This window comes from Bos grunniens, chromosome 21 (assembly GCF_055505025.1).
Source record: "Bos grunniens cultivar Pamir isolate PY7600 chromosome 21, Bosgru_T2T1.0, whole genome shotgun sequence".
Lineage (NCBI taxonomy): Eukaryota > Metazoa > Chordata > Mammalia > Artiodactyla > Bovidae > Bos > Bos grunniens.
Window position 1 is genome coordinate 1,547,230 of NC_141185.1, and position 24,220 is coordinate 1,571,449.

At 63.3% G+C, this 24,220-nt stretch overlaps 2 protein-coding genes across 5 annotated transcripts; one reads left to right on the forward strand and one right to left on the reverse strand.

The window, feature by feature from the left end:
• Positions 1-1,664: 1,664 nt before the first annotated feature.
• Positions 1,665-14,438, forward strand: TMEM179 (transmembrane protein 179). Of its 2 annotated transcripts, XM_086365080.1 has the most exons (4): positions 1,665-2,158; positions 8,997-9,134; positions 10,737-10,815; positions 12,195-14,438. In XM_086365080.1, the coding sequence occupies exons 1-4, from the start codon at positions 1,854-1,856 to the stop codon at positions 12,372-12,374; spliced, it is 702 nt and encodes a 233-aa protein (XP_086221206.1). In that variant the 5' UTR covers positions 1,665-1,853; the 3' UTR covers positions 12,375-14,438. The 2 variants fall into 2 exon arrangements, with proteins under 2 accessions (XP_086221206.1, XP_086221205.1); XM_086365079.1 differs by lacking the exons at positions 8,997-9,134; positions 10,737-10,815; positions 12,195-14,438 and adding an exon at positions 2,247-2,443 and having other exon boundaries at positions 1,712-2,158.
• On the reverse strand, positions 14,378-24,220 carry C21H14orf180 (chromosome 21 C14orf180 homolog). 3 transcript variants are annotated; one of them, XM_086365077.1, is made up of 5 exons: positions 23,973-24,220; positions 18,585-18,711; positions 18,158-18,284; positions 16,608-16,643; positions 14,378-16,221 (listed from the first exon to the last, which is right to left on the reverse strand). In XM_086365077.1, exons 2-5 carry the CDS (start codon positions 18,693-18,695, stop codon positions 16,016-16,018), a joined length of 480 nt encoding a protein of 159 aa, XP_086221203.1. In that variant the 5' UTR covers positions 18,696-18,711; positions 23,973-24,220; the 3' UTR covers positions 14,378-16,015. The 3 variants fall into 3 exon arrangements, with proteins under 3 accessions (XP_086221203.1, XP_086221204.1, XP_086221202.1); XM_086365078.1 differs by lacking the exon at positions 23,973-24,220 and adding an exon at positions 22,490-22,718; XM_086365076.1 differs by lacking the exon at positions 23,973-24,220 and adding an exon at positions 22,450-22,718.

Consider the following 24,220-nt stretch of genomic DNA (forward strand, 5'->3'; position numbering starts at 1 on the left):
GCAGGCAGATTCTTATTCACTGGACCACCAGGATAGTCCCCTGAGGTGTTTAAATTAGCCAATCCACTGTATAATGGGCTTCTGTCATGGCTCAGACGGTAAAGCGTCTGTCTGCAATGTAGGAGACCCAGGTTCAATCCCTAGGTCGGGAAGATCCCCTGGAGAAGGAACTGGCAACCCACTCCAGTGTTCTTGCCTGGAAAATCCCATGGATGGATGAGCCTGGTTAGGCTACAGTCAATGGGGTTGTGAAGAGTCAGACATGACTGAGCGAGAGGCTGTCTGAAATATGGATATAAAGGTAAATTTGTATGACATTTTAAGAGAGCAGTTTGCTAATTTCTGCCAACCCTCAAAACATGCAAACCCATGACCCAGCAATGCCTCTTCTAAGAATTTCTCTTCTAGGAAATACTTGTAGCAGTGCACAAGCATATGTGTGCGAGGAAACTCACTCAACAGCATGCGAAACAGCAAAAAGGAAAGGCATTAATCAGTTACCCAAAGAGGAACAGTTATGCAAATTGTGGAATCATCATAATTATCGACTGTTACACAGTTATTAAGAAGAATGAAGTAAATCTCTATATGTGGGCAGGGAATAATGTCCATGACATGTTGCTGAATTAAAGAATCAACCTGCAGAATGGTGTGTATAGTGTAAAGCATATGTGTAATTTGTGGGCCTGTGTGCTTGTGTGCTTAGCAGAATGCCGAGAAAAGTAGAAGCCGGACTGTGAAGAGTGGTCATCCCGGTAGTGTGGCAGGGTGGGGGTGGGGGGGCAAGAAGGAGACACTGTCTTCTCATTTTATACGTTTCTATGTGGCTTGACTTTTAAAATGAGCATATATTACTTTGGCAATAAAACAAAAAGATTTTTTCATGCTTGCAACAAAAACGCTGATGTTATTTTAAACCACTTGGCAGTTTCTTTTAGGAGGAGGCTTTCTCTGCTCTGGGAATTGTACTAAATGTGCCTTGGTCTCAAAAGGAACTAGAAAAGGTGTTAATTCTATTAATTAATGCACCAGCAGATTCCATCTCAGCAAAGGCTGTCTTAATGAGGTGCTGGGGCATCCATTGTTTATCTCACCAGCACCAGCGCAGAGCTCGGCTTGTCAGGCCGTGTGAGAGATGGCCCTTCCGAGGGGGCCGTGGCGGAGAAGCAAAGGAGCTCACAGACCCCCTCCTGGCTCCAGGTTCCCGGCTCTGTGGATGGCCTGTGTGTCGTTTTCATGACCCCAGCTCCTCCCCTCTCTCTGTCTCATGTCCCCTATACTTGGTGCAAGCCTGGAGTCCCGAAAGAGAGTCGTTCCAGCCTGGACCGCAAACCTCACTCCCACCACTCCCTGTGGGCATCTCGGACTCGTCCCTCTGAGCGCCTCTCTCCCGGCCTTCGCCCCTTAACGCTGATGTGGGTGCTGGGGACCAGGGAACCGTTCCATGTGAAGCCAACACACGTAACTCCTGGTCCCAGAGTCGGGTCTCCGTAAGCCGACATAGCGGCCCTCCTGCTTCCTGATTCTCGTTCCGCTTCCGCGTCGGCGCCCAGGTTCCCCGGCGTGGCCGTCCCACGCCCGCTGTCCGGCTTTGCGGCCTTTCCGCCGGCAGCTGTCCGCGGTGCTGACCACAGGCGCGGCCCGCGCTCGGCCGCTGCGCACGCGTCCCGGGCGGGGCGCTCAGGACCCGCCGGCGCAGCCACTGCGCAGCCTCCCGCGCGGCTCCGGCCGGGCCTGCGCGCGGCGCCGGGAGACTCAGGCGGCCCCGGGTCCCGGCCGGCGCCCCTCGCCCCGCGTCCCCAGCCGGCCTCGCCGTGTCCTCCGGCCGCTTCCTCGGCCCGCCCGGCCTCGCCATGGCGCTCAACAATTTCCTCTTCGCGCAGTGCGTCTGCTACTTCCTGGCCTTTCTGTTCAGCTTCGTGGTGGTGGTGCCGCTGTCTGAGAACGGCCACGACTTCCGCGGCCGCTGCCTGCTCTTCACCGAGGGCATGTGGCTGAGCGCCAACCTGACGGTGCAGGAGCGCGAGCGCTTCACCGTGCAGGAGTGGGGGCCGCCTGCCGCCTGCCGCTTCAGCCTGCTCGCCAGCCTGCTTTCTCTGCTGCTTGCCGCCGCTCACGCCTGGCGCACGCTCTTCTTCCTCTGCAAGGGACACGAGGGGTAAGTGTGTGTGTGGGTGTCTCACGGCTGCCCTTCACCGACAGACACAACCCTAACCCCTGGCACGGCGCCCTTTCTGTGCCCACAGCTCCCCAAGGAGGAGCCCGAGCCCCTCCATCTCCCCACGGTTCCAGAGGCCTTAAAATATCAGTCATGGCTCATCACTTCCAGGGAAACTGCCCTTTGTCTCCACGCAGAACCCAGGGGCCATGGCCGTCTCCGCACAAGGCCAGTGCTTCACCGGACAAGTGCGCGTCACCATCCTCGTCCCCGGGGGCCCAAATGTTGCATCGTCATCTCTGAACGGACTTGGGCCTCCTTCGCTGGCTCTGCGGGGCCCACACCCGTCAGCACCGCGGACAGCTCCCTGTGGGGTTGGGTCGTTGGGCAGGCAGAAGGCCCACCAGACGAACAGGGGACCCTCCCCGCGTCCCCATCCTCCTGGGAAGGGCGGCAGTGGAGGGAAGCTGGAGGGAAGCCCCTCGAGGCCCACCGCCAGCACTCACACCTTGGCTGGGGGATGTGGGAGAGGGAGCAGCTGGCGAGTGAGGCCCCTGCTCGCTCCTGGCCTCCATCTTCCTCTTCATCTTTCCCTGTCTTGGCTCTATTCTGTGAGAGAGGGGGATGTGGCTCCGTGGGGTGGGGGGTCCTCAGTCAGTAACACTCCCCGGGCCTCCACCCCTGTGGGACTCGCTGTGTCCCCTCCCCCCACGCCCAGGGTGTGGATCACCACGCCCTGGAGTGGCCAGAGCTCCTGCAGAGGAGGCCAGTCCTGCCTGTTGTCAGCCCTCACATCCACGTGGAAGCCTTCTCCCAGACTCTGCCCCACTCACCCCATCCATCATCTTCTGGCAGTTCTGAGTGGCTTTTCACTTCTTTTAGGGGGAAGTAGGAGATGAGTAGAGGCCCCTGAGAGCTCTCAGTTTTGGCTTTGGGGTGGAGAGAGTGGTGGAGAGATAACGGGAGGCTGCAAGCTGAAAAGGAAAGGGGCAGCTGAGGCTGGGGGATCCCAACCCGGGAAGGTGTGAAATCCCAGGAGCCCACGCGCATGAGCTTCTGGGGCTGCTGTAACAAAGCACCGCAAACCGGGGGCTTAACACGATTTATCCTCTCACAGTCCCCGAGGCCAAAACCCAGAATTAAGGAGTTGGCAGAGTTGGTTCCATCCGGGGAGAGAACCCTTTCCAGGCCTCTTCCTGGCGCCCAGTGGCCGCCTGCCACCCTGACGCCCCTTGGCTCGGGCCTTCGCGACTCCAGGCTCTGTCCCCCTCCGCAGGGCCTTCGCGACTCCACTCTCTGTCCCCCTCCGCAGGGCCTCTCTCTGTCTCTTTCCTTCTTCTTAGGAGGACCCTAGTCACTGGACCTAGGGCCCACTCTAAATCCAGGATGACCTCATCCTGAGATCTTGAGCTTAGTGATGCCCACAAAGACCCTACTCCCCACTCGGTTACTGCGGTGCCGATGCAGGCCGGTGCCGCAGAGGATGTGGTTCAACCCAGTGGACTCAGGCTCTGGGGTCTGCAGGAGCCATGTGTCGGCTGGGGGGCTGTCTGCATGCTGCGGGCTGGGGGCTCTGTGGGGTGAGCCCAGGCCAGTCCTGGAGGGCACCTGCTCTGCTCACCCCGCCCCAGCCTTCACGACGCTGTGTCCTGAGGAGACGTGTGAGGCGCCACCTGCGCCTGCATTGCCAAGTGCGGTGCCAGCCGGTCAGTGCCCCTGGGCCAGGTTGGGGCTGGAGGGGCAGCTTGATTATGAGACGGGGTCTGAGGAAGAGGACGGGTGGCCAGCAGGTGGGCAGGCGGAGGTCCCTTCAGTCTGCGCAGCTGAGGGCAGAGGGCACCAGCCAGGTGGGGGCCGTGGCTTGACCATCAGCTCATGCCCATGGTTCCTGCTCGTTTCTACAAGATAAGTGGCCTCAAGGTGTTCAGCGTCTACCCGGTGAGGACATGTAAGTGGCTCTCTAGGTGGGGCTCAGCCCCTGTGGCTCTGAGTGATGTGAGATTTCAGAAGGACCACCAGAGGCTGGTGGAGAAGGGAATGGCAGTCCACTCCAGTATTCTTGCCTGGAGAAGTCCATGCACAGAGGGGCCTCTCGGGCTACAGAGTCCACTCCAGTATTCTTGCCTGGAGAAGTCCATGGACAGAGGGGCCTCGCGGGCTACAGTCCATAGGGTTGCAAAAGAGTCAGAAAATGACTGAGCAACTAACACACACACACACACACACACACACTCGAGGCTAGGAGCAGGCGGGGTGCAGAGAGCCCAGAGCCTGCAAGAAAGGAGTCCTGGTCATGCACGCCGCCCACTTCACACAAGCTGGGCAGGAACTGGGGTCAGCTTCTACCCTTCATTGTCTCATAGAAGGCGTCCATCAGCTCTGTGAAACCATGAGCATCCTCATTTTCTTTTTCAAATTAATTTTTCTGGGAGTATGGTTTCTTTACAACGGTGTGTTAGTTTCTGCTGTACAGCAAAGTGAATCAGGTATACGTGTGTGAAAGTTGCTTAGTTGTGTCTGACTCTTTGGGACCACGTGGGCTGTAGCCTGCTAGGCTTCTCTGCCAATGGAATTCTCCAGGCAAGAATACTGGAGCGGGTAGCCATCTCCTCCTCCAGGGGATCTTCCCCACCCAGGGATTGAATCTGGGTCTCCTAAATTGCAGGCAGATTCTTTACTGTCTGAGCCACCAGGGGACTGAATCAGTCACACGCATATATCCCTTCTTTTTCTTTTTTAGATTTTTTACCGTCCCTGTTTTAAAGACAGAAAACTGAGCTCGGCAGTGTGCGTGCCTCCCTGCACTCCTTCCTTGCGCCCGTCCCCTGAGGACAGAGGGAGCCTGCTCTCCTTTGAGTTGTCCTGGTTGGAGGAACATCTTGGGTCCTCTGTCGCTTTGCATCAGTTCCAGGGGCTCACCTGTCCTGCCACCAGTGGCCTCGCCCCTGGCAGCCAGGGCTGAGCCAGCCTTCTCTTCTCCAGGCACATCTGTTGCGGAATGCCCTTCTCGGCCATCAGGAATCACGGCCGCGTGGTGATCCACCTGTGTCCACCTGCCCCCCGTCCATCACAGGACCCGGTTGGCGGTCGGTCAGCTGTGATGCCCGTCCATCACAGGACCCGGCTGGCTGTCGGTCAGCTGTGATGCCATCTGTCTCGACTGGCAGTCGGTCAGCTGTGATGCCATCTGTCTCGACTGGCGGTCGGTCAGCTGTGATGCCATCTGTCTCGACTGGCCGTCGGTCAGCTGTGATGCCCGTCCATCACAGGACCCGGCTGGCCGTCGGTCAGCTGTGATGCCATCTGTCTCGACTGGCAGTCGGTCAGCTGTGATGCCATCTGTCTCGACTGGCAGTCGGTCAGCTGTGATGCCATCTGTCTCGACTGGCAGTCGGTCAGCTGTGATGCCATCTGTCTCGACTGGCAGTCGGTCAGCTGTGATGCCATCTGTCTCGACTGGCCGTCGGTCAGCTGTGATGCCATCTGTCTCGACTGGCAGTCGGTCAGCTGTGATGCCATCTGTCTCGACTGGCCGTCGGTCAGCTGTGATGCCATCTGTCTCGACTGGCCGTCGGTCAGCTGTGATGCCATCTGTCTCGACTGGCAGTCGGTCAGCTGTGATGCCATCTGTCTCGACTGGCCGTCGGTCAGCTGTGATGCCATCTGTCTCGGCTGGCCGTCGGTCAGCTGTGATGCCCGTCCATCACAGGACCCGGCTGGCGGTCGGTCAGCTGCGATGCCATCTGTCTCGACTGGCCGTCGGTCAGCTGTGATGCCATCTGTCTCGACTGGCCGTCGGTCAGCTGTGATGCCATCTGTCTCGGCTGGCCGTCGGTCAGCTGTGATGCCCGTCCATCACAGGACCCGGCTGGCGGTCGGTCAGCTGTGATGCCATCTGTCTCGACTGGCCGTCGGTCAGCTGTGATGCCATCTGTCTCGACTGGCGGTCGGTCAGCTGTGATGCCATCTGTCTCGACTGGCGGTCGGTCAGCTGCGATGCCATCTGTCTCGACTGGCAGTTGGTCAGCTGTGATGCCATCTGTCTCGACTGGCCGTCGGTCAGCTGTGATGCCATCTGTCTCGAGTGTCATTCTTCCTTCCATCTTAGCTCTGGTTGCAGGCCCCGGCCAAAGCTCTCGTGGACCCAGGTCACAGCTGTCCATCCGAGGGGAGCCTGGGATGGCTGTACCCACGGTGGGCACATGTCTCGTTCACCTCTGTGTGCTCAGGGCTGAGCATTGGGCATGAGCATTGAGCATTGCCCTGGAGGCACCAAATTAGTGACTGTGGAGTGAATGACAGAAAGGTTGCTTCCTCTTGACTTCTGCTGCTTCACGCCACTCCTGGCCCCAGACGCCTTTGAAGACTCATGGTCTGGCCAAGGGATCAGCCCTCTGGGATCACTGTGTCTGGACCTGCCATGGGCAGAATGGTCAGATGCGGGCAGCCAGTTCTGGCGCAGTTGGTCAAGCTGTACAGACCAGGGGAGCAGGTCTGGGGTGGGTCAGGGAGAGCCAGGAGGCTGGGAGGGGCAGTAGATAGCGCGTGTGATGGACAAGGCTCTCAGGGGCGTTGGTGGCCCCTGGAGTCCAGCGCACGGAGGACCCACTGCCCTGGTCAGACTCGGGTTTTTAGAGGGTCCTACCTGCTTAGGGTTTAGCGTGCACCTGAATCTCTTAGGAGACCAACTTCAGAGACACTGAGGACGCCTTCGCTCTGTGTGAGGGGCTCGTGGTTGGGTCTCGCGCTCATGGTCTCGACACCGTGTCCGTGGTGCCAGCTCCCCCCTCGTGCAGAGTGCGTCTGCAAAGTGGGTGCCCCGACTTGTGCCCGGGGGGTGTGAAGGGTTGGGGTGGAGGCTGCTTTTGTACAGGGGGAGTCACCCTGGTTGCTGCCTGGAGGGAGGGGTCTGTGGATCCGTGGCGCCTGTCTTCCTGGGGCATTGCTGTGTCAGGCCCCTGGCTGAGCTGAGGGTTAGTCTCAGGCCTGGGGGCCTGGGGCAGCCTTGTGTGTCCAGGTGGCTGTGGTTTGTGATTGACGGCTGGGGAGTGCTGGGTTAACACAACCCATCTGCCTGCCCACACGTGTCCCTCAGCCTGCACATCGCTCCCAGAGCTTCCCAGGATAGCTGTCACTATGGAGACGGCACATCCAGGCAGGGCACCCTGGGAGGTGGCAGGAGGAAGGCGGAGTTAACCCTGTGAGTGCCAGGCTCCCATTCCTGTACTGGGAACTCTGTGGGGCTGGGTGAGGCTCCCACACACCCAATTCTTCAAAAGTCTGTAAAGCCTGGGACAGATGCCGAGGAAAGAGGCAAAAAGTGAGGGAAGAGTCGGAGGCGGCTGTCGGCCGGCGGGACCCCAGCACGGGTCCTTCCCTGTCTTGTGGGATGAAAAGTAAAAAAGTCGCTCAGTCCTGTCTGACTCTTTGCGGCCCCAAGGACTCTACAGTCCATGGGATTCTCCAGGCCAGGATACTGGAGCAGGTAGCCATTCCCTTCTCCAGGGGATCTTCCCAACCCAGGGATTGAACCCAGGTCTCCTGCATTGCAGGAGTATTCTTTACCAGCTGAGACATAAGGGAAACCCGGCCTGTGGGATGGAGAGCCCCAAACTGCGTCCCTTTAACAGGGATGCGGCTGGAGTGGCTGGGGCTTCTGTCTCTCAGAGACTGTTGTAAGTCACCCTCAGAGGTGGGAAGGGGCAGCTTTTGGATAGGCCGGCTGTGTCTCAGGCCCGCTGTCCAGGGGTTCCCTGAAGGTGTCTGTCTGCACGGAGGGTGAGGCGCCCGCCTGGGCTTGAGTACAGATTGTGGGGAGTGGATAATGGATGGATCGTGTCCATCGCCCCTTGGCCTCAGCCAACAGTCACCACACTCAGGGACAGTAACTTTGATGTTTTCTTGGCTGAGGTCCCAGCCAATACCTTGTTTGATGAATGTTCTCTGTGAAGCCATATTTGGCCAATCATTCCACTCAGATTTGATGTCCTGAAAGCACTGATGTTCACGTGAAACCTGTGGCAGGTGGGAGGTGGGCCCGGGCTGCCATCCCACCTGAGGGAGTTCCCTCTGCCCCCTGGCCCTTCTCGGGGGGACAGCCCTGTCCCCTGCCCCCTGCAGCCTCAGCTGGGCTACCTGCTCTCCTGCAGGACTCTGGGTCTCCAGGGGGTGGTTTGGAGAAGACAGGATGCTCATGGGTGGCTAGGAGAGTCTGGAGGGTGGGTGGTCCCACCATGCCCCCTCGCTTGCCCCATGGGAGGGCAAATACTGGCGCCGTCTGAGAGCATCCCAGTGGGGACCTGCCCATGTGCACCCTGGGAGGCCCTGGCCCCCCGGGCAGTGCAGCCGCCCTGAGTGAGCTCTGCTCTCTCGGCCTTGCCCCTGGGCTCGCCTTGGCCTTTCAGGTTCCAGTAGGGAAATCAGAGCAGGGTCACGTGGCCCCCAATGCCGGTGCCGCTCAGCCGCGCTGATGGCCGTGTGGGTAAACGGCCTTGGGGGTGCCCGCGAGGGTGAGCCGCCAGGAAAGGTAGTCTGGCCACCAGCATGCCTGCTGGCCTCGATGCTTTGGGACCAGGGGACTTGCGTTTAAACAGAGGCCCCATCTCTGCTGTAAGATGGTCCCCACTCCTGGGCTTTGGGAGGATGGGCTGGGCAGCGGGGCTGTGGGATGAGGGACGCTCCGGGAAGGGCAGGGACCCTGCTCGGCCCCACCCCGTCCTCTGGGGCCCAGAGCCCAGCTGGGAACCTGAGGGCCAGGGGCTGCCCTCCCCCGCTGCCTAGCCCTGCAGCGGCGCTGGGGCCCAGGCAGGCACGGTGACCGCCCCTCCTTCCCTCGCAGCTCCTTCCTCTACGCCTTCCTGAACCTGCTGGTCAGCGCCTTCGTGGTCTTCCTGGTCTTCATCGCCAGCACCATCGTGAGCGTGGGCTTCACCATGTGGTGTGACGCCATCACCGAGAAGGGCACCGTGCCCCACAGGTGCGCCCTGGGCCCCCCTGACTCCCCACCAACCTCTTCCTGCACGGACCCTCCCGTGCCGCCCCTGGTGCCCCCATGGCCTGCGCACACCTGGCTGGCCCCTCCGCTGGTTCGCGCCCCCTTCCCAGTTCAGGGAGCCTGCAGCAGCTTCACACCAGAGCTGGTCCCCCAAGGACCCTGGGGGTGGGTTGGGGTGGGGGTGGAGGTCCCGGAGGTCAGAGGTTCCAGCTTCCCCATCATCGCCAGCACGTGGTTGGATGACGGGACCCCTCGGGGTGGGCTCCAGGTCCTAGGAGGAAGATGAAGATGGAGTGAGCGGGGTCCCGAGGGGCAGGACTGGGAGTTTCTGGTCAGAGGGGGTTGGGGACAGAGGCCTCGGGCCGGGAAGGATGCTCTGGGCCCTGAGTGAGGGGCTGTCTCTGGCTTGGGGGCAGCCCCACGTGGAGCATGGTGACTGCCGGACCCTGGCCTAGGGCTGCCCACTGCCCAGCCTCAGGGCAGTACCCAGTGCCCCAGGACAGGGCTCTGGAAAGGCAGGGACACTCGGGTCACCGCTTCCAGAGGCTCCAGATTCTTTCTCTAAGAAAAATCTGATCTGGAACTTGAACATATAAATCAATGAAAGAGCTGAAGTGAGAGTTAGGGGTGGGGGCACCTACTTGCTACCCTGCGCCTTTGCCCTGGGGGTCCCCAGTGCCTCTGCAGAAGCCTCGGGCGCATAACAGAGGAAGGTTAAAGCACCCAGGGTGGGTGACTCCCTCAGGGCCCACAGCAGGGCAGCCCCTCTGTGTGTGGGGGTCTTACCCATGCTGAGCTGTATGGGCTCTCCCCGCTGAGCCCCCAGCCACGTGACTCCTCACCACCCCTGCCCCCGTCCCGAGCCCTCAGAGGGCGGGCGGGCCCCTGGGATGGCCTTGGGCTCCTCTGGAAAGGCACCCAGCGTTTCTTTACCCTCACGAACTCCATTTCCAGCCCTTCAGCCTCATCCCACAGCTCCTTCCAGTGTGTGCCTGGGCCTCTGGGCCTCCCTCTCTCTGGGCACCAGGCTCCCATTCCTGTGTCCTGATGTTTGAGAGGCTACAGGTCCCTGAGCCCAGGCCTCGTCCATTCCAGGCTTCGGAGGCCCAGCCCGGACCAGCCTGTCCACATACAAGGAGCTTGTGCAGGTCGTTAGGACTCTGAGGGGTGTCCTGCTGGTTGCCACTGGGTTTGCTGGCCTGTGCTGCCAGCCCCAGGCGGTTAAAGGGGTGCCCCCGGATGCCCATGAAACTCAAGCAGGGCTGCCGTGCAGCTCAGTCTGGGGACTGAGGGGCCAGAAGCTGCAGCCCACACCTTCTGTAGCCCCTGGCCCTGCAGTGCCATGGGGCCACAGGGGGCAGGGCCGGGGGCTTCAGGGGAGTGATGGCCAGGGCTGGTATCCCCCACCGTTCAGGGTCAGATGGGGTCAGATCTGCAGGGTCCCTGCCCCACAGATGGGGCCCAGCAGCTCCCTGTCTGCCCCACCTTGGGGACAGTGCCTCCTCATCTGGGGGTGATGCTCTGCTGCCCCCCTGCTTGGTCCCCCCAGCGGTCACCGTCCACCCCCTCGTCTTGCCGTTTTAGCTGTGAAGAGCTCCAGGGCATCGACTTGGAGCTGAACGTGGACAACTCTGCCTTCTATGATCAGTTTGCGATTGCCCAGGTAGGCGGGGCTGCCTGGGTGGGCGGGGCTGCTCAGGGGCGGGGCTTCTTGGGTAGGCAGGGCTGTCCGGGTGGGCGGGGCTTCCCGGGTACCAGGGAGGGGACCATTCTCTGCTGAGCATTCACTGAGCGCACAGCCCCACCCCATCCAGGAGGAAACACTCTTGGTTAAGGATGGTGTCTTGGTAGAGGAGACACAGTGAGCGCAGTGCTGGGGGAGCAGTCAGGAAGGCTTCCTGTAGGAGGGCTGGATTTTGGAGGCAGAGGAATTGTGTGGGTGGGGAGGAGTGGGGCGTGGAGCATCCTCGGAGGAGGGAACAGCCTGAACTAAGGGCAGAGGTGGGAGGCCTGGGGGCTGAGGGGGGGCTCTGTGCTGCTCATCTGAGACTTCAGGCTGGGGCCTGGGGTCTGGATCCTGGTTCTGGTGCCACGTGGGCCCTCAGATAGATGCTTGAGGGCCCACGGCGAGGCCCCAGCTGGAGCGGCTGGGGCAGGGTCTGAGGGAGGGGATCCCTAGAGGGGATCCGGCTTTCCCATTTGGAGGAGCCCCTAGCCACTGTCTGGGGGACTCTGCTCTGCCAGTCCTGCCCCTGGATCAGCTTCGTCCCCTGCCCTCCAGGAGACCATGGGTCAGGCCAGGGACCCCGTCTGCTGGACACAAGTGTGTCGGGACATGCGGTCAGAGAGGGCCTGTCCCTCAACATCTGCGCCTGACCCTGACGATGACCCTGACGGCAGGGGTGGCGGGGTGCCTGGGCAGGCAGGTTCTTTCGGCTCCGGGCAGGTCCCGCCAGCCTCCAGGTTAACTTCTGGTCCTGCATTGGCCAGTGGCCGGCCTGAGGATCCTTTCCATAGTGAGGAGCCCTCTGGGGTGGGGGTTGGGGGGCTGGACGTTGGTGGGTCCAGCTGAGATGAGCTGAGCCTGTCAGAGACACCTTCATGTAGATTTAGTGGGAAACGCTCCCACCCGCGTTTGTGCGGGGTAGATAAGGAAGGTACGGGCTGAGTGATGACAAACACCTTCCACTGAGCCAGTTTAATTGCACCTCGAGCCTGGTTCTGATTAAATTGTTTCCCCTCCAACTGTTTGGAAACAGCAGATAAAGGTCAATTTGTTCCAGCGATTGGAAGAGGCTCCCTTACAGATGAAACGAGCTCTGCTTGGAGCCGAGTGGGCCCAGTACCGCCCCCCGCCCTGGGGGCCCCACCTGGGTGAGGGTGGGCAGTATTCCTGAGGCAGGGGCGCGGCTTGGGGCCAAGAGGGCTACCAGATGCTGGGGGGTGACGCCCCCATCCTATCTGGCCCTGGGGGGCGGGCGGGCGCCCCCGGCAGTGGCCCCTGGACCTGGCCACCCCCTGACGCGCTCTCCGCTCCTGCAGTTCGGCCTCTGGGCCTCATGGCTGGCCTGGCTGGCCATCACCGTCTTGGCCTTCCTGAAAGTCTACCACAACTACCGCCAGGAGGACCTGCTGGACAGCCTGGTCCATGAGAAGGAGCTGCTGCTGGCCCGGCCCGCCCCCCGCGCCGCCTTCCAGGAGGAGAAGAGCGCCGTCATCTAGGCCGACTGGCCCCCACCTGGGCTGGGGGCACGTGCTGCCCTGGGCCGCGGCCCTGGTTCTGCCCAGCCCCCACGCCTTGCATGCCTCCCCTCGGCTCTGTGTGCAGTGCTGAGCGACCCCCTCACCGGGCACCCGGTTCCCACCCCGAACCGGCCTGGCAGCTGGCGGGGCTGGGGCCACCTTCAGCCCTGGGCCGGGGGCGCCTCCAGGCTCCATGCAGGGGCCTCCGCCCGTCCCAGGGGTGAGCCTCGGGGAGGCCCCCGGCCAGTGGGTGTGCTGTGGTCACGCCTCCCTGCGGGCCTCGGCTGGATGCCATCTGTGTGACCTGACAGGTCCCGTGGCAGCAGCCTGTGGCCCCAGGGTGACCCCAGTGGCCCACGATGGCCACACGTCACTCTCGTGACCCAGTCCTGAACCGTGCGGGGGATGAGGAGCCCGCCACCTGCGGGCCAAGTGCTGCGTGTGGGAAGGAGCCCCTCGCCCCGGTGGCCCCCAGGGCTGAGAGCCCCTCTGCGCCTGCTCCAGAGCCCCTGGGAAAGCACAGGGTGGTGGGTTGGCCTGGAGTCAGGCCGCGGCGGTGGTGCAGACTTCCTGGGGGCCTGGCCTGGGGAGGCCCCAGGGCCCCGCTGTGGGCTGGGCCTGTGCTTGTGGGGTGGAGACATGGGCTCCGCATGTGGGGGTGACATCTTGCAGGGGAGAGGGGCCAGGTGCCACGGCGGGTGTATGAGTGCATGTGAGGCGTGTGAGGGTGTGGACGTGTGTGTGATGTGAGTGCACGTGGTCACAGCGTGTGCGAACATGCATGAGTGTGCACGTGAGCTTGCACGGCAAGGTGTGAGCGTGTGTGAATGTATTGTGTGTACGCATGAGTGTGCCCGTGCACAAGTGTGTGTGCGAGTGTGCGTCTGTGGGTGGAGACTGGAGCGGGCAGCTATCTGCACCCCCATCCCCAGGGCCCCCCATACCCCAGAGGAGGGGCCTCTTTCCCATCTCAGGGGGCCCCGAGGGTGTAGTCCCGCCCCCGTGGCAGCAGGCGGAGGACCTGGGGGAGGACCTGGGGCCTGGGATTCGGTGCTGAGCCGCCTGGGGCTGCCTGGCTGTGGACGCCGCTCAGGGCTCCCAGCTCAGGAGGCAGGCCTGGCCTGTGTGATCGTTTGCAGTGGCTCCATCTCCCTGAAAGGAGGGGCCCGGGGCGTCCAGAGGCCGTGGATCTGGGCCTGGGTCTGGGGACCCGTGTGGCAGGCAGCCTGGCCCTGGGGAACGCAGTGCAGGTCACTTGTCGTGATGTGCTCGGCTGGTACCTTTCCGGAGGGGCTCGGGGTGGAGGTGATAGAGGCTCCTGGCATCTTAGATGCTCTGGCCCTTGGCCTGGCTGGGGGTTCTGGCCAGAGGATCAGGGACCTTGGGGAGGGGTTTTGACAGAACCTGAGGCCCCCAAGGGGATCTGCCTGCCCAGTCCACTGGTCCCTGAGAGCTCCTGGTCTGTTCCCCACAGAAGGGGGTGGTTCTGCCTTGTGCCCCAGCAGGCGGCAGCCATCTGGGCCCTGGAGAGCGGAGCAGGCCCTGGATGTGGGCTTCCAGACTGGAGGCTCTGCTGCAGGTGTGGCTGTGCCGGGGCACTTGTGGGTGGCCTGGAGCGTCTGGGCAGCCCTTCGGTCAGACCAGCAGAGACCTGTATCCACGTACAAGGCCACCTGCAGAGCAGAATGGTCGCTGACACACAGGCTGTCGTGGGCCAGCTGCACTGGCACCCCCAGACTTCCCATCCTGGGGGCTCCTGGGAAGGGCACTGCTGGCTTCGGGGAGGGTGCCCTGGGACAGGAGCCGGTGGCCTAGAAGTGGGCTGGGAGGGCCCCCTGGGGCTGGACAGGAGAGGCAGGCCGTGCCCCGGGGCCCCTGAGGAGGGTCTGCCCTGCTTCCTCAATGCCTGCTTCTCCCCACTGCTGTTTGATAATGGACATCCTATTTTAATTCTACTCCAGCTTAACTGAAAGTGAAAGGTCTTCAACGCAAATGTATTTATTTCTCAAGTCAAAATAAAAACAAAAATACCTGAGCCTCTAATGCGGGCGAGCGATTAGGTGTCTCTTTATCCATCTTTTCTGCATCTTCAGTTTGCCTTTGTTTCTATTGTTCTGTCTGCTTTCAATTTAAGACTGAAAACACTGCCTTCTGTGTTTGCTCCTGGAGTTTCCCAGACTTACTAGGAACCGGGAGTCCCCCCGCCCCGGTGGCTGCAGTCTCCATCTGCACGTTTCCTCGTGGGTTCCGTTCTGCTTCCCGTCACTTCTCGGGTGTGAGGATGGATTTCGTGTTTCAGAATTCTCAGCGTTCTCAGATGCACCTTGAGCGATATTTTCCCCAAAGCAGCGGGGTTCCAGGTCTTGCAGACCCTCCGGAGCTGAGCAGGTGTTTGCAGAAGCCCTGAGCTGAGAGCGGTGGGCCGTGAGGAGGGGTGTCGGGGAAGCTGGGCGCCTCCGAGTGCCCCCCTCACGACGGGCTCAGGGCTGGTGGGGCTGAGCCCCGTGGGTTCGGGTCTGCCACTTAGCCTGCCCGGCCTCTTCAGGGGGTGGGTGGGCGCAGGGGGTGGCGGGTGTCCGTGAGGAGGCAGCTGTGACACTGGAGGGTCCCCAAGGGCCGCTGACCCCGGAGGTGGGCCTCTGTCCTCTGGGCTCCTGGCTCAGGGCTCCCTGAGTTCTGAAGCCCAAAGGGACCCTGGAGACGGGTGCCCCGGCCCCTGAAGCCCTGGGGGGCTGGCTCGCACAGCACCCCGACCTCTGCAGCGGCTGCCGAAGTGAATCCACAGCAAGTCGGTCCTGACTTCCCTCCTTGGGGCCAATGTCTCCGGGAGGAAAGAGGTGGCAGTGTTTCAACAGAAAACCGGCGTCTCCCCACTTAACCCGTGGGGGCAGACGGCAGGAGCCCAGGTGGCGTGCGGATGGCTGTCTTCAGGCTGTGGGGGGCTTCTCCCCCGGTGGGGCCTCCCTGCTTTGCTCAGGCCCCTCTCCCTCCCTGCGTCTGAGGGGACCCAGGGTCTGTCTCCGCAGGGCCCCCTCGGTCTGGCTGTGTGGGCTACACGGTCACGGGGCTCCTGGGCTCCACACAGCCCAAGCGGGGCCGTTGGGACCCAGGCCCAGACGGCCGCCTCCCGACGGTGGCGACCCTGCCTCTCAGCCCTCCCGTCCCCTCTCTGCTGCCCCCAGGCCGGCGGCTTTAGAGATGCCAGGTGGCGCACATGCCCCAGACAAGCAGGGCTCCCCAGGCCGGTGGCCCAGTGCTGGTGGCAGGTAAGCTGGGGTGCTGGGCCCCTCACATGACCGCAGGAGAGAGCGTGCCCCCAGCCACCTCTCCCGGCGGGGTTTTGGGGTCTGGGCTGTGGGTCCCCAAGCAGCAAAGTCCAGTTTCCTTTCCTTCTCTGGGTGCCCCGGAAAGAGGGAAGGTGCCCCGGCTCCAGGGGCTACACGCAGACGCCTCCAGGCCCAGCTCAAGGTCACCGAGAGTTCCTGCCAGGGTGAGGGGGTGCCTGAAGGGTAGCCCCAAGGGCTGGAACCCGTGGGTGCCCAGGTTTCAGTGGTGACATTCTTGTTTGAAGAAGACCTCCCAGGGGACGCCCCTGGGCCCCCGGGGGGCGGGCGTTGCCGTCAGAGCTGCAACAGGCAGCGCCAGCAGTCCAGGGCTGCCAGCCGCAGGCGCAGGAGGGCGGCGAGGAGCCGGGCCCGGAAGTCCTCCAGGGCCCTGGCCATGGGCCCGGCCTGGCCGCAGCACATGCCCAGCGCCAGTGCCAGCAGGATGCAGGCCATCAGCCGGAGGAGCAGGGAGCCGCCGCGGGGTCGTGGCCGGCTGGGCGCTGGGGGCCAAGGGGGCAGGTTAGCACGGCCGGCAGTCCTGACCCTGGCCCCGGCGGGGACCCCGTGGGCGCCCTCCTCCCTGCAGGGGCGGGTGCAGACACTGTGGGGCTCCCCCAGGGGCTGGCACCTCAGTGACCCCCAAGGTCCCCGGGGGGCCTGGGTCTCCCTGTCCCTCTCTGGCCAGTGGGTTCCTTGCAACGGGGGCCTGCTGCAGGCACCCCGCCCTGCGCCCTCCCGTGGAGGGCAGTGAGAGGCAGAGGGCAGCCCTGGGGAGCTGCTGCCCACCCGCGTCCGTCAGGAACCCCAGCTGAAGGCGGGGCCCTGCCAGGGTTGGGGGTGCTGGAGCCATGGGGGTGGGGGGGTGGGGTGAAGACACTGAACTTACCCTGGACAGCAGTGGTGGGCTCCCTGCAGGCGATGTCTGGGGAGGAGAGTGAGAGTGAGCTTGGGCGGGGAGGGGCCTTCCTTCTCGGAAGGTGTGCCCACTCCACCAGCCAGGCTCCCCGAGGGACTCCCCTGTCAGCCGCCCTCCTGAGGACCCTGAGTCTGACCAGGTCAGACAGAGCTCCCCGCTTTGCTGATGGAGACAAGCTCCTGCAGGTCCTGACCCGGCCAGGTGGTCCACCCCCTGGCTGGCCACTCTCCCAGCGCTCCCTGGGGTCCCGCCCAGCCTCTTAGGCTTCAGGTTTCAGCTTCCAGATGCTGGGCGCCTCTTGGGGGTCCTGGGGGAGGGGTGTATGTGGCGTCTGCAGGGGTTCTGGGGCGAGGGCGGCCAGACGCCTGGCCTCCTGTCCATCCTGCTCGGCTCACTGGAGGCCCCAGGCCAGTGCTGACAGGGCCCTGACTCCCCGTCTGAGGGTCTCTGCTTTCGGGTGTTGGGAGCTCCTGGGGGTGGGGCCGATCTGGGAGGGAGGGGCAGCTGAGTGTTGGAGCAGGGGCCCTGCTGGAGGCCTCTCCCACTGGTTACCACCAGCCTTCACAGGAGACGCTGACATGTGTCAGGGCGGCGAGCTGCACTCACAGCTCGGCAGGACTCGGAGCCCCGTCCTTAGGGGCCATGGCAGCAGAATCTAAGATGCCCCCAGTCCCTCCCGGTCCCTGCCTTTGTGTGGTCCCCTCTGCTTAATGTGGGGGCCTGTGACGCGCTTCCACCAGCAGGACACGGCAGAGGGGCCAGGGTCCCGCAGCTCCAATGGGAATCCCCACGGGGCACCGAGTCAAGAGACGGGGTCTCGGACGAGCTCTCCAGGCAGAGGACCTGGAGGTCAGGGAGGGGCTCCGCTGCTGCCCTTGGAGGTGCAGCTTGGAGGACGTGAATTCTGTAATAACCCCCGTGTGCTTGCGCTAGGGCCCTGGGCCCGGGGTGAGGCCCGGTGCTAGCAGACTCCCTGATGGCCACCTCCCCGAGGGAGGGCTGGCATGGCTGTGCCCAGGGCCCCAGCCCCCAGGGCCGCTGAGATAATCAGCGAGGGTTGCTGAAACGGCTAAGTCTGTGGTATTCATCATGAGGCATCGCTAGCTGATACAGGGCTGTGGCCCGTGGGCAGGGCTGGAGTAGGAGTCAGCTGGGCAGGGGTGGAGGGGGCTCTGGGGCGGCCCCGGGGCGCTGGGAGGAGTGGGGAGGACTGGGGAGGCAGGCAGTGAAGGCTGGGGGCAGGGAGGAGCTTCAGGACGCGGGAGGGGAGAGCGCACAGGCGTGGGGAGCCCTGCCCTCTGGCCTTTCCTCAAGGAGACGGGGTGGCCCGGGCGGCTCTGCTTCTAGGTTCCTGTCTGTTGTTGTTTTCCCGACTGCCACTCAGTCCCGACTGACCCCACGGGCCTGGGTTTTGCTGTGAGGACAGGGTCGTGACTGCGGTCCCTGCAGACGGCCCTCCACGAGATCCCGGCGATGGCCCCCCGCCCGCCCGGCCGCGGCCCGCTTGCCTCCTCTCTTACAGTGGACGGCCACCTCCAGGGGCTCTCGGAACCGCACGTGTCTCGTGGTCCTCCGTGGCTCGTCCCCACGGCCGCAGCGCTCCTGCGGGCTTCGTCTCAGGATTGAGGCGGGGCCCTTTCTGCCCTCCTGTGGGGTGGGAAGTAGAGGCAAGTGAGTCCCTCCTGTCTGGCCTCCCGGAGGCTGGAGAGGACAGGCAGCCTCGTCAGCGCGCCTGCTGCCTCCTCTGGGCTTTGGCAGGGGGACCCCTGGGCGGGCGGGGGGCTAGACCTCCTGGGTCTCCCAACCCAGCCCTCTCCCACTGGGGTTCCTGGGGCAGAGACCCACCCCTGCTTCCTTTCTCCGCCTCCCGCGGAGGCCCAGCTCTCGGGCCTGTGCACGGGGCCGTGGGCCCCCGGAGACCAGCGCCCGCCCAGGGCCCTGCCGTACCCTCCCCGCCCTGGGCGTCGGTGAGCCTGGAGCCGCCTCCTCATTCTTCCTGGTCTGATGTTGAGTCTCTGGCCGGGAGTCGGGGCTCAAGGCGTGCGCCGCAGTCTTCATTTACTGGGACATGGTCCTGAGATAAGCACAGGCATTATTTATTACCCAGGGAACATGCGCAGGAATAAAATAAAAGGGGGAGAGATCCTTTCCAGGAAGCTGAGCTGGCATCCCCCCACCCCTCAGACTCCCTTCGACCTGCTCCCGGCGCGGAGGAACCCTGCTTGCTGAGAACGGCGTGGTCAGCGGCCTCCCTGCTGCCACCTTCCGAATCGTCAGCTTTAATGGCGCGTGTGCTCCGCGGGGCTGGCCTGCGACTTAAGGCCCCATCATTAGCGGGAGGCTCGGGAGGTTTGCCTTTTGCCGTAGCCACCTGCGATTTTTTGAGGCCGCAGAGAAGACCGCGGTGAACATCACTGCTGCCTCCTTCCTGGGGTTGCTCCAGGCTGAAAGCCAGCATCCAGGGCTGGGCTTCAGCAGGGCTTCGTGGGGGCTGGGAAAGGCTTCTCTGGGGCTCATGGGGGCTGCAGCTGCTGGGCCCACCCCCCAGGCCCGCCCAGACTCTCTGCCTCTCCCTCTGTCATCGTGTTCCTCCCTCTCTCTCCCCCTGGTGTTTAGATTGCTCGTGGACTAGGTGTAAGGTGGTACTGTCCCCTCCGGGAGCCTCTGAGTGCGGCCTGTCTGGTGTGAATTTTCTTTCAGGTCCGTTGAAGGGTCCTTGACTTTTGAGGCCTCCCCCATCCTGTGCGGGTGAAGCCAGGCAGCCCCAGGCCTGCTTTGAGCCTGTGCAGCCAAGTGGGCGCCGGGGGTGTGGCCAGGCCCTCTGTGCGTGGACAACAAGAGCGGGGTGGCGTGGGCGCTTCTCCCCTCTCCTCCCCAGCCCCAGGCTCTGCCGGGGTCCTGCTCTGGGGTCCTGGGCGGGCCTTCCTGCTCCCTCTCTATGGGGGCAGATGTTTGTGCTTTATGAGGGGTGTCCTGGCTTCCATCCATCCTCCAAAGACCCCGCCCCCAAGGATGGAGGTGGGGCTGAATGAGGTGGGAGCTGCTGGGTCGGGGAGGAGTGCCAGGGGGGGCCTGGTTTGGGGGAGGGCTCTCTCCATCTGGGAGATAACAGCCTGGCCATTCAGTTATTTCAAAAAGGAGCAATTTTCTCCTGTCTCAGCATCAGGCTTTTTATTGCAAACAGGGTCACGGGGGTGGAGGGGTGGGGAGGGAGGCCTGCTCTTGCGGAGGCCCTGGGGGGCCAGAGCTCTGCCAGCGGCCCAGCGGTTGAACCCCTACTGGGGTTCCCAGGGCCCCGCCCCAGGCCAGGGGTGGTGGGAAAACGTGTGAATGTGTGCACACCCGTGTGAGCACTTTGGTGAGTGTGCACGTTGGATGCCCATAGATGTACACGTGTGCACACATGTGTAAGTGCTGTGTGCACACGTGTGCGTATGTAGGTGCACAGGTGTACCTGCATATGTTGGGCAAGAGTGTGTGTACAGCTGTGTGTGACCGTGTTCACCTGTGTGTGTGAGTGCACACATGTATGTGGAGCATGTGTGAGGATGAGTGTCAGTGTACATGCCTCCTGTCTGTGCACACGTGTGCCAGTGTGCATGTGTGAGTGTGCCTGTGCACGTGCGTGTGCCCATGACTGGCTGTGAACGTGCAATCGGTGAGTATCCCTGGCAGCTCCGAGCCTCCGGGGGGGGCAGCCTCACTTAGCCCCATCCTACGCCGCCTGTGACCTTGTGTGACCTTGGCAAGCCCCTTAACCTCTCGGAGCTTTTGTTTCCTCAGCTGGAAATGCCCCGCAGCTCTGGTCGGGGTGAGCGTGGCAGCTTCTGGCAGGGCTCAGGGGTGACTGGGACCCGCCTGGGCTCACAGCCAGTCAGCCTGGGTCAGCTCTCAGGGAGAGGGAGCGACCGTGCCCAGCACGGAGCCCATGTGCATGGGGGAGCTCCCCGCGGGGTCCCCTGCCCACTGTCTCTCAGGAGTCCCGGCCTCTCTTGCTCCCATCGGCCTTCTGCCGCACCCACAGCCTCGCCCAGGCTCCAGCTTCTGTTAAAGGGCACGCCTGGCCCCTCCCCAGTGGAACTGGGGCCTCTTGACCCCCAGAACTGGCCTGAGTGCTGGGCTCCGCCCTTCTTAGGCTCAGTGGCCTCGGTCAAGCCAAGGGGCTGGGCCTCAGTTTCCCCCCCAGGAACTTGGAGGAAGGCATGGCTCTGGTCTGCCCAGCGAGTGAGGCTGCTCTGGGCCCTGCCTCCCACCTGCCCGCAGGCCCCTCTCCGCCCAGGGGTAGACACCCTGTGTGGGGGTGGGCAGGCCTTGGGGCCTCCGGCAGGGACAGCGTGTAACATGAGTGTCCTTCTCCGAGGCCGCCTTGTGACAGATGGGCGATAAGGGTGGAAAATAGCTCTGGGCCTGCAGAGTGTCACCCGCTCCCCCGCCCCCTGTCGCGGCAGGCACAGCCTGTTAGGCCACTGCCTGGGGGGGACCCTGTCCTTCCCTGGGCTGGGGACCTGCTGTGGGCTCCCCCAGAGCTCCTGGTCCAGTCCTGGGGGCCCTGAGGGGGCCAAGCGGGGCTCCTCAAGGTTCTGCTTGCTTCCCAGGAGAAGGGGTCTGGCCAGGGCTGCACCCCCCAGGACCCCCGCCCCTCGATGGCCTGTGGGCTCCGGCCTAGCACCCTCCCTCCATGACCTGACACCTTTGGGAGCCGGTGACGGTATCCACAGCAGTCCCCCGACCTGCCTGTTCCCCGGCCTCCGGGGGTGCAGGGTGGGCTGGGCCGGCCGGCTCTCTCCTGGTTCAAGGCCTTGGACAACGCCGAGCCCTGGGCCCCGGCCCTCTGCCGTCTGCCCCGGCCCCACCGGGCTCCTGACTCCTGCAGGCCAGGCGGTCTGCACCCTGTGTCTGCCCCCCACCCTGCCCCTGGCCCGCCGGACTCTGTCCTCATCGGGGGCCCTTCCTCAGCTCTGACCCCACCATTGCCCCATCACCCTCCAAGCCTCCCTGTGCCCGGCTGCCTGCAGGGCCCTAGACTCAGGCGATGGCCAAGCTGGGCAGGTCCTGCAGCCCTCAGGGGCCCTGAGCCCAAGCCAGCAGCGACTCGGCCGGCCTTCCCGCTGTCCTGTCCCTCAGGACATCACCTCCAGGGGCGTCCAGCTGGCAGAGGCGGGAGAGCCAAGCCAGCCAGGACCCCACCCTGGAGGCTGAGCTCACGCATCCTCCAACTCACACACTGTACATGTATACACACCACACCAGTCACACACACACCACACACATGTACACACCACACACACACACACCTACACCCACACACTATGTACACACACACACACCACACAGCTCACACACACACAGTACATGTGTACACACACACACACACACACATACCTACACACTCACACGTTGTGTACACGTACACACCACACAACTCACACACACCACACACATGTACACATACATACCTCCACACTCACACACTATATACACATACACACATCAGACACACTCATATATGCCACACACATGTACACACCACACACATATACACATACACATGTACATACATGTACACACACACATACCTAGACACCACGCACACATACTCCACACACACACACACACCCCTCCATTCTCACTCCGTACATACCACATACACACACACACTCACACACACTCACACACACCACACACACCATACCCATTTGTACACACACGTATGTACACCACACATATACACGTAGCACACAGCACACACACGTCACACACGTGTCTCCACACTCGCTGACACGCACGCACTCTCGCCTGCTGCCTGGCTCACCTGGGCTCCTGGCTGCCACACCCGAGGCGAGCTTGCCCACCTGCACCCGCGGTTCACTGGTGATCAGAGCCTCTGGCAAAGAGGGAACCAGAGCCGGGGCAGCTCGCGGGCAGCCGAGAATCTTCTCTTACACTACGGGGCGGCGGCTTCAGCGGCCCTCTGGACGGCCCTGCTGGAGGAGGCCATCGCTGTGGGGCTGGTGGCCTGGTGGCGTTTGACTCCCGCCCAGAGTGGCAGGCTGAATTCAGGGGACTGACCCCATGGACTGTGCCTTTTCCGAGCTGCGGGAGGAGATAGAAGGCTGTGGACACCCCCGTGCCGGCTCACTGCGGGCGGGTGGGAGTAGGGAGGCTGGCCGGCCAGCAGCCCTGGCAGCTCTCAGCCTGGCAGCTCCCCAGATAGCACCGTTTCCGAATTGAGCCAGGGGAGGACTCGGGGGAGCCCCGTGGGCTGGTCTCACACGCTGGGGCTGCCCGCTGCCTCTGGCCCTGCCTAGAATGGGGAGTCGGGGAGCGGGAGCTGGCCGGGGGTCCCCGAGGTCCCTCCACACTGGGATGCTCAGCCCGCACGTTTCTGGGGTGCATTTAGGACGTGGGGTGGCAGCAGGCCCTGGTGACATCTGTGTGACCAAAGCAGGGGGCAGCCTACCTCGGCCTTGAGTGCCCCAGGTGATGGGGCCTGTGGACCCCCGTCCAGACCCTGACCACGCTCACCCTGAGCTCCACTCCTGGGTTCTGCCCACTGTCCAGAGTGCTAACATCAGGTTGGAGAGCTAATGCTCCCTGGGTGCCTGCACACAGCAGGTGCCAAATAAGTGGTGCGTCCTGAGCTCCCCACGCGCATGGTGGGAGGGATGGGGATTCCCTCTGATTGAGTCAACTCAGAAAAGAGCCGTGTCCCTGGGGACACCCGAAAGCTGTGGCCTGGGCTCCAGTGACCCCAGGAACGTGTCTGTTCCCTCCGAGCTCGGTCCTCCGCAAGTCCCCTGAGGCCAGAGGGCTGGCAGGGGTCAGGATCCCACCCTGCAATCCAGGCTGCGGTCCCTGCCAAATGCCCGGAGCCGTCCTGTGCCTCAGAAGGCCTGACCCAGGGTGTGGGCGGCGTGTGGAGGGCCCCGCATGGTGGCTTTGCCCATGCATGGCCTGGCCTCGGGCAGGAGCTTGGATAGAGGGCCAGCAGGGCCCTTGGCTCAGGCCTGGCCCCTGGAGAGACGCTCAGAGCACCGGGGGCCGGGACGTCACTGAGGGCACTCGCCACCCTCGCTGGGCAGACCAAGCATGAGGTCCAGAGGGGCCGGGGCTCCTGGCATTACGAGCGCCTGGCTCGCCTGGGGCTGTGCCCAGGTGAGCCCTGCAAGCCCCCAGCCCTGGCGAAGGAGACGGGCGGCCCCCAGTGTGAGCTCCTTCCGCCCGCCCGCCCGCCTGCAGCAGGGTCCCCGCCTGCATCCGTCCTGGGGCCTCTCCGCCCTGAGCCTCACTCCTAAACAGGAATGAGCATCCCCTGCTCCCTGGAGCGGCTCTCACCTGGCTCCCTCCCGGCTCTGCGAGGGGTGGTGCGGGCCGGCTCCGCGGCTGCCCCAGCAGCGGTCGTCCAGCACGCTCTTGGCCTGGCTGGCAGTGCCCCTCCTGTGCCCCGGGGAGGTGGGCGCTGGGTTACTCGGGTGAACGGGGCCACGCCTGCCTGGCCTCCCACGGCTCCGGTCTGGAGCTGCTGCCTGCCTGCTCGCAGGGCTGATTTCTGGCCAGTCTACGTTCCCGCCCCAGGCCCCTCT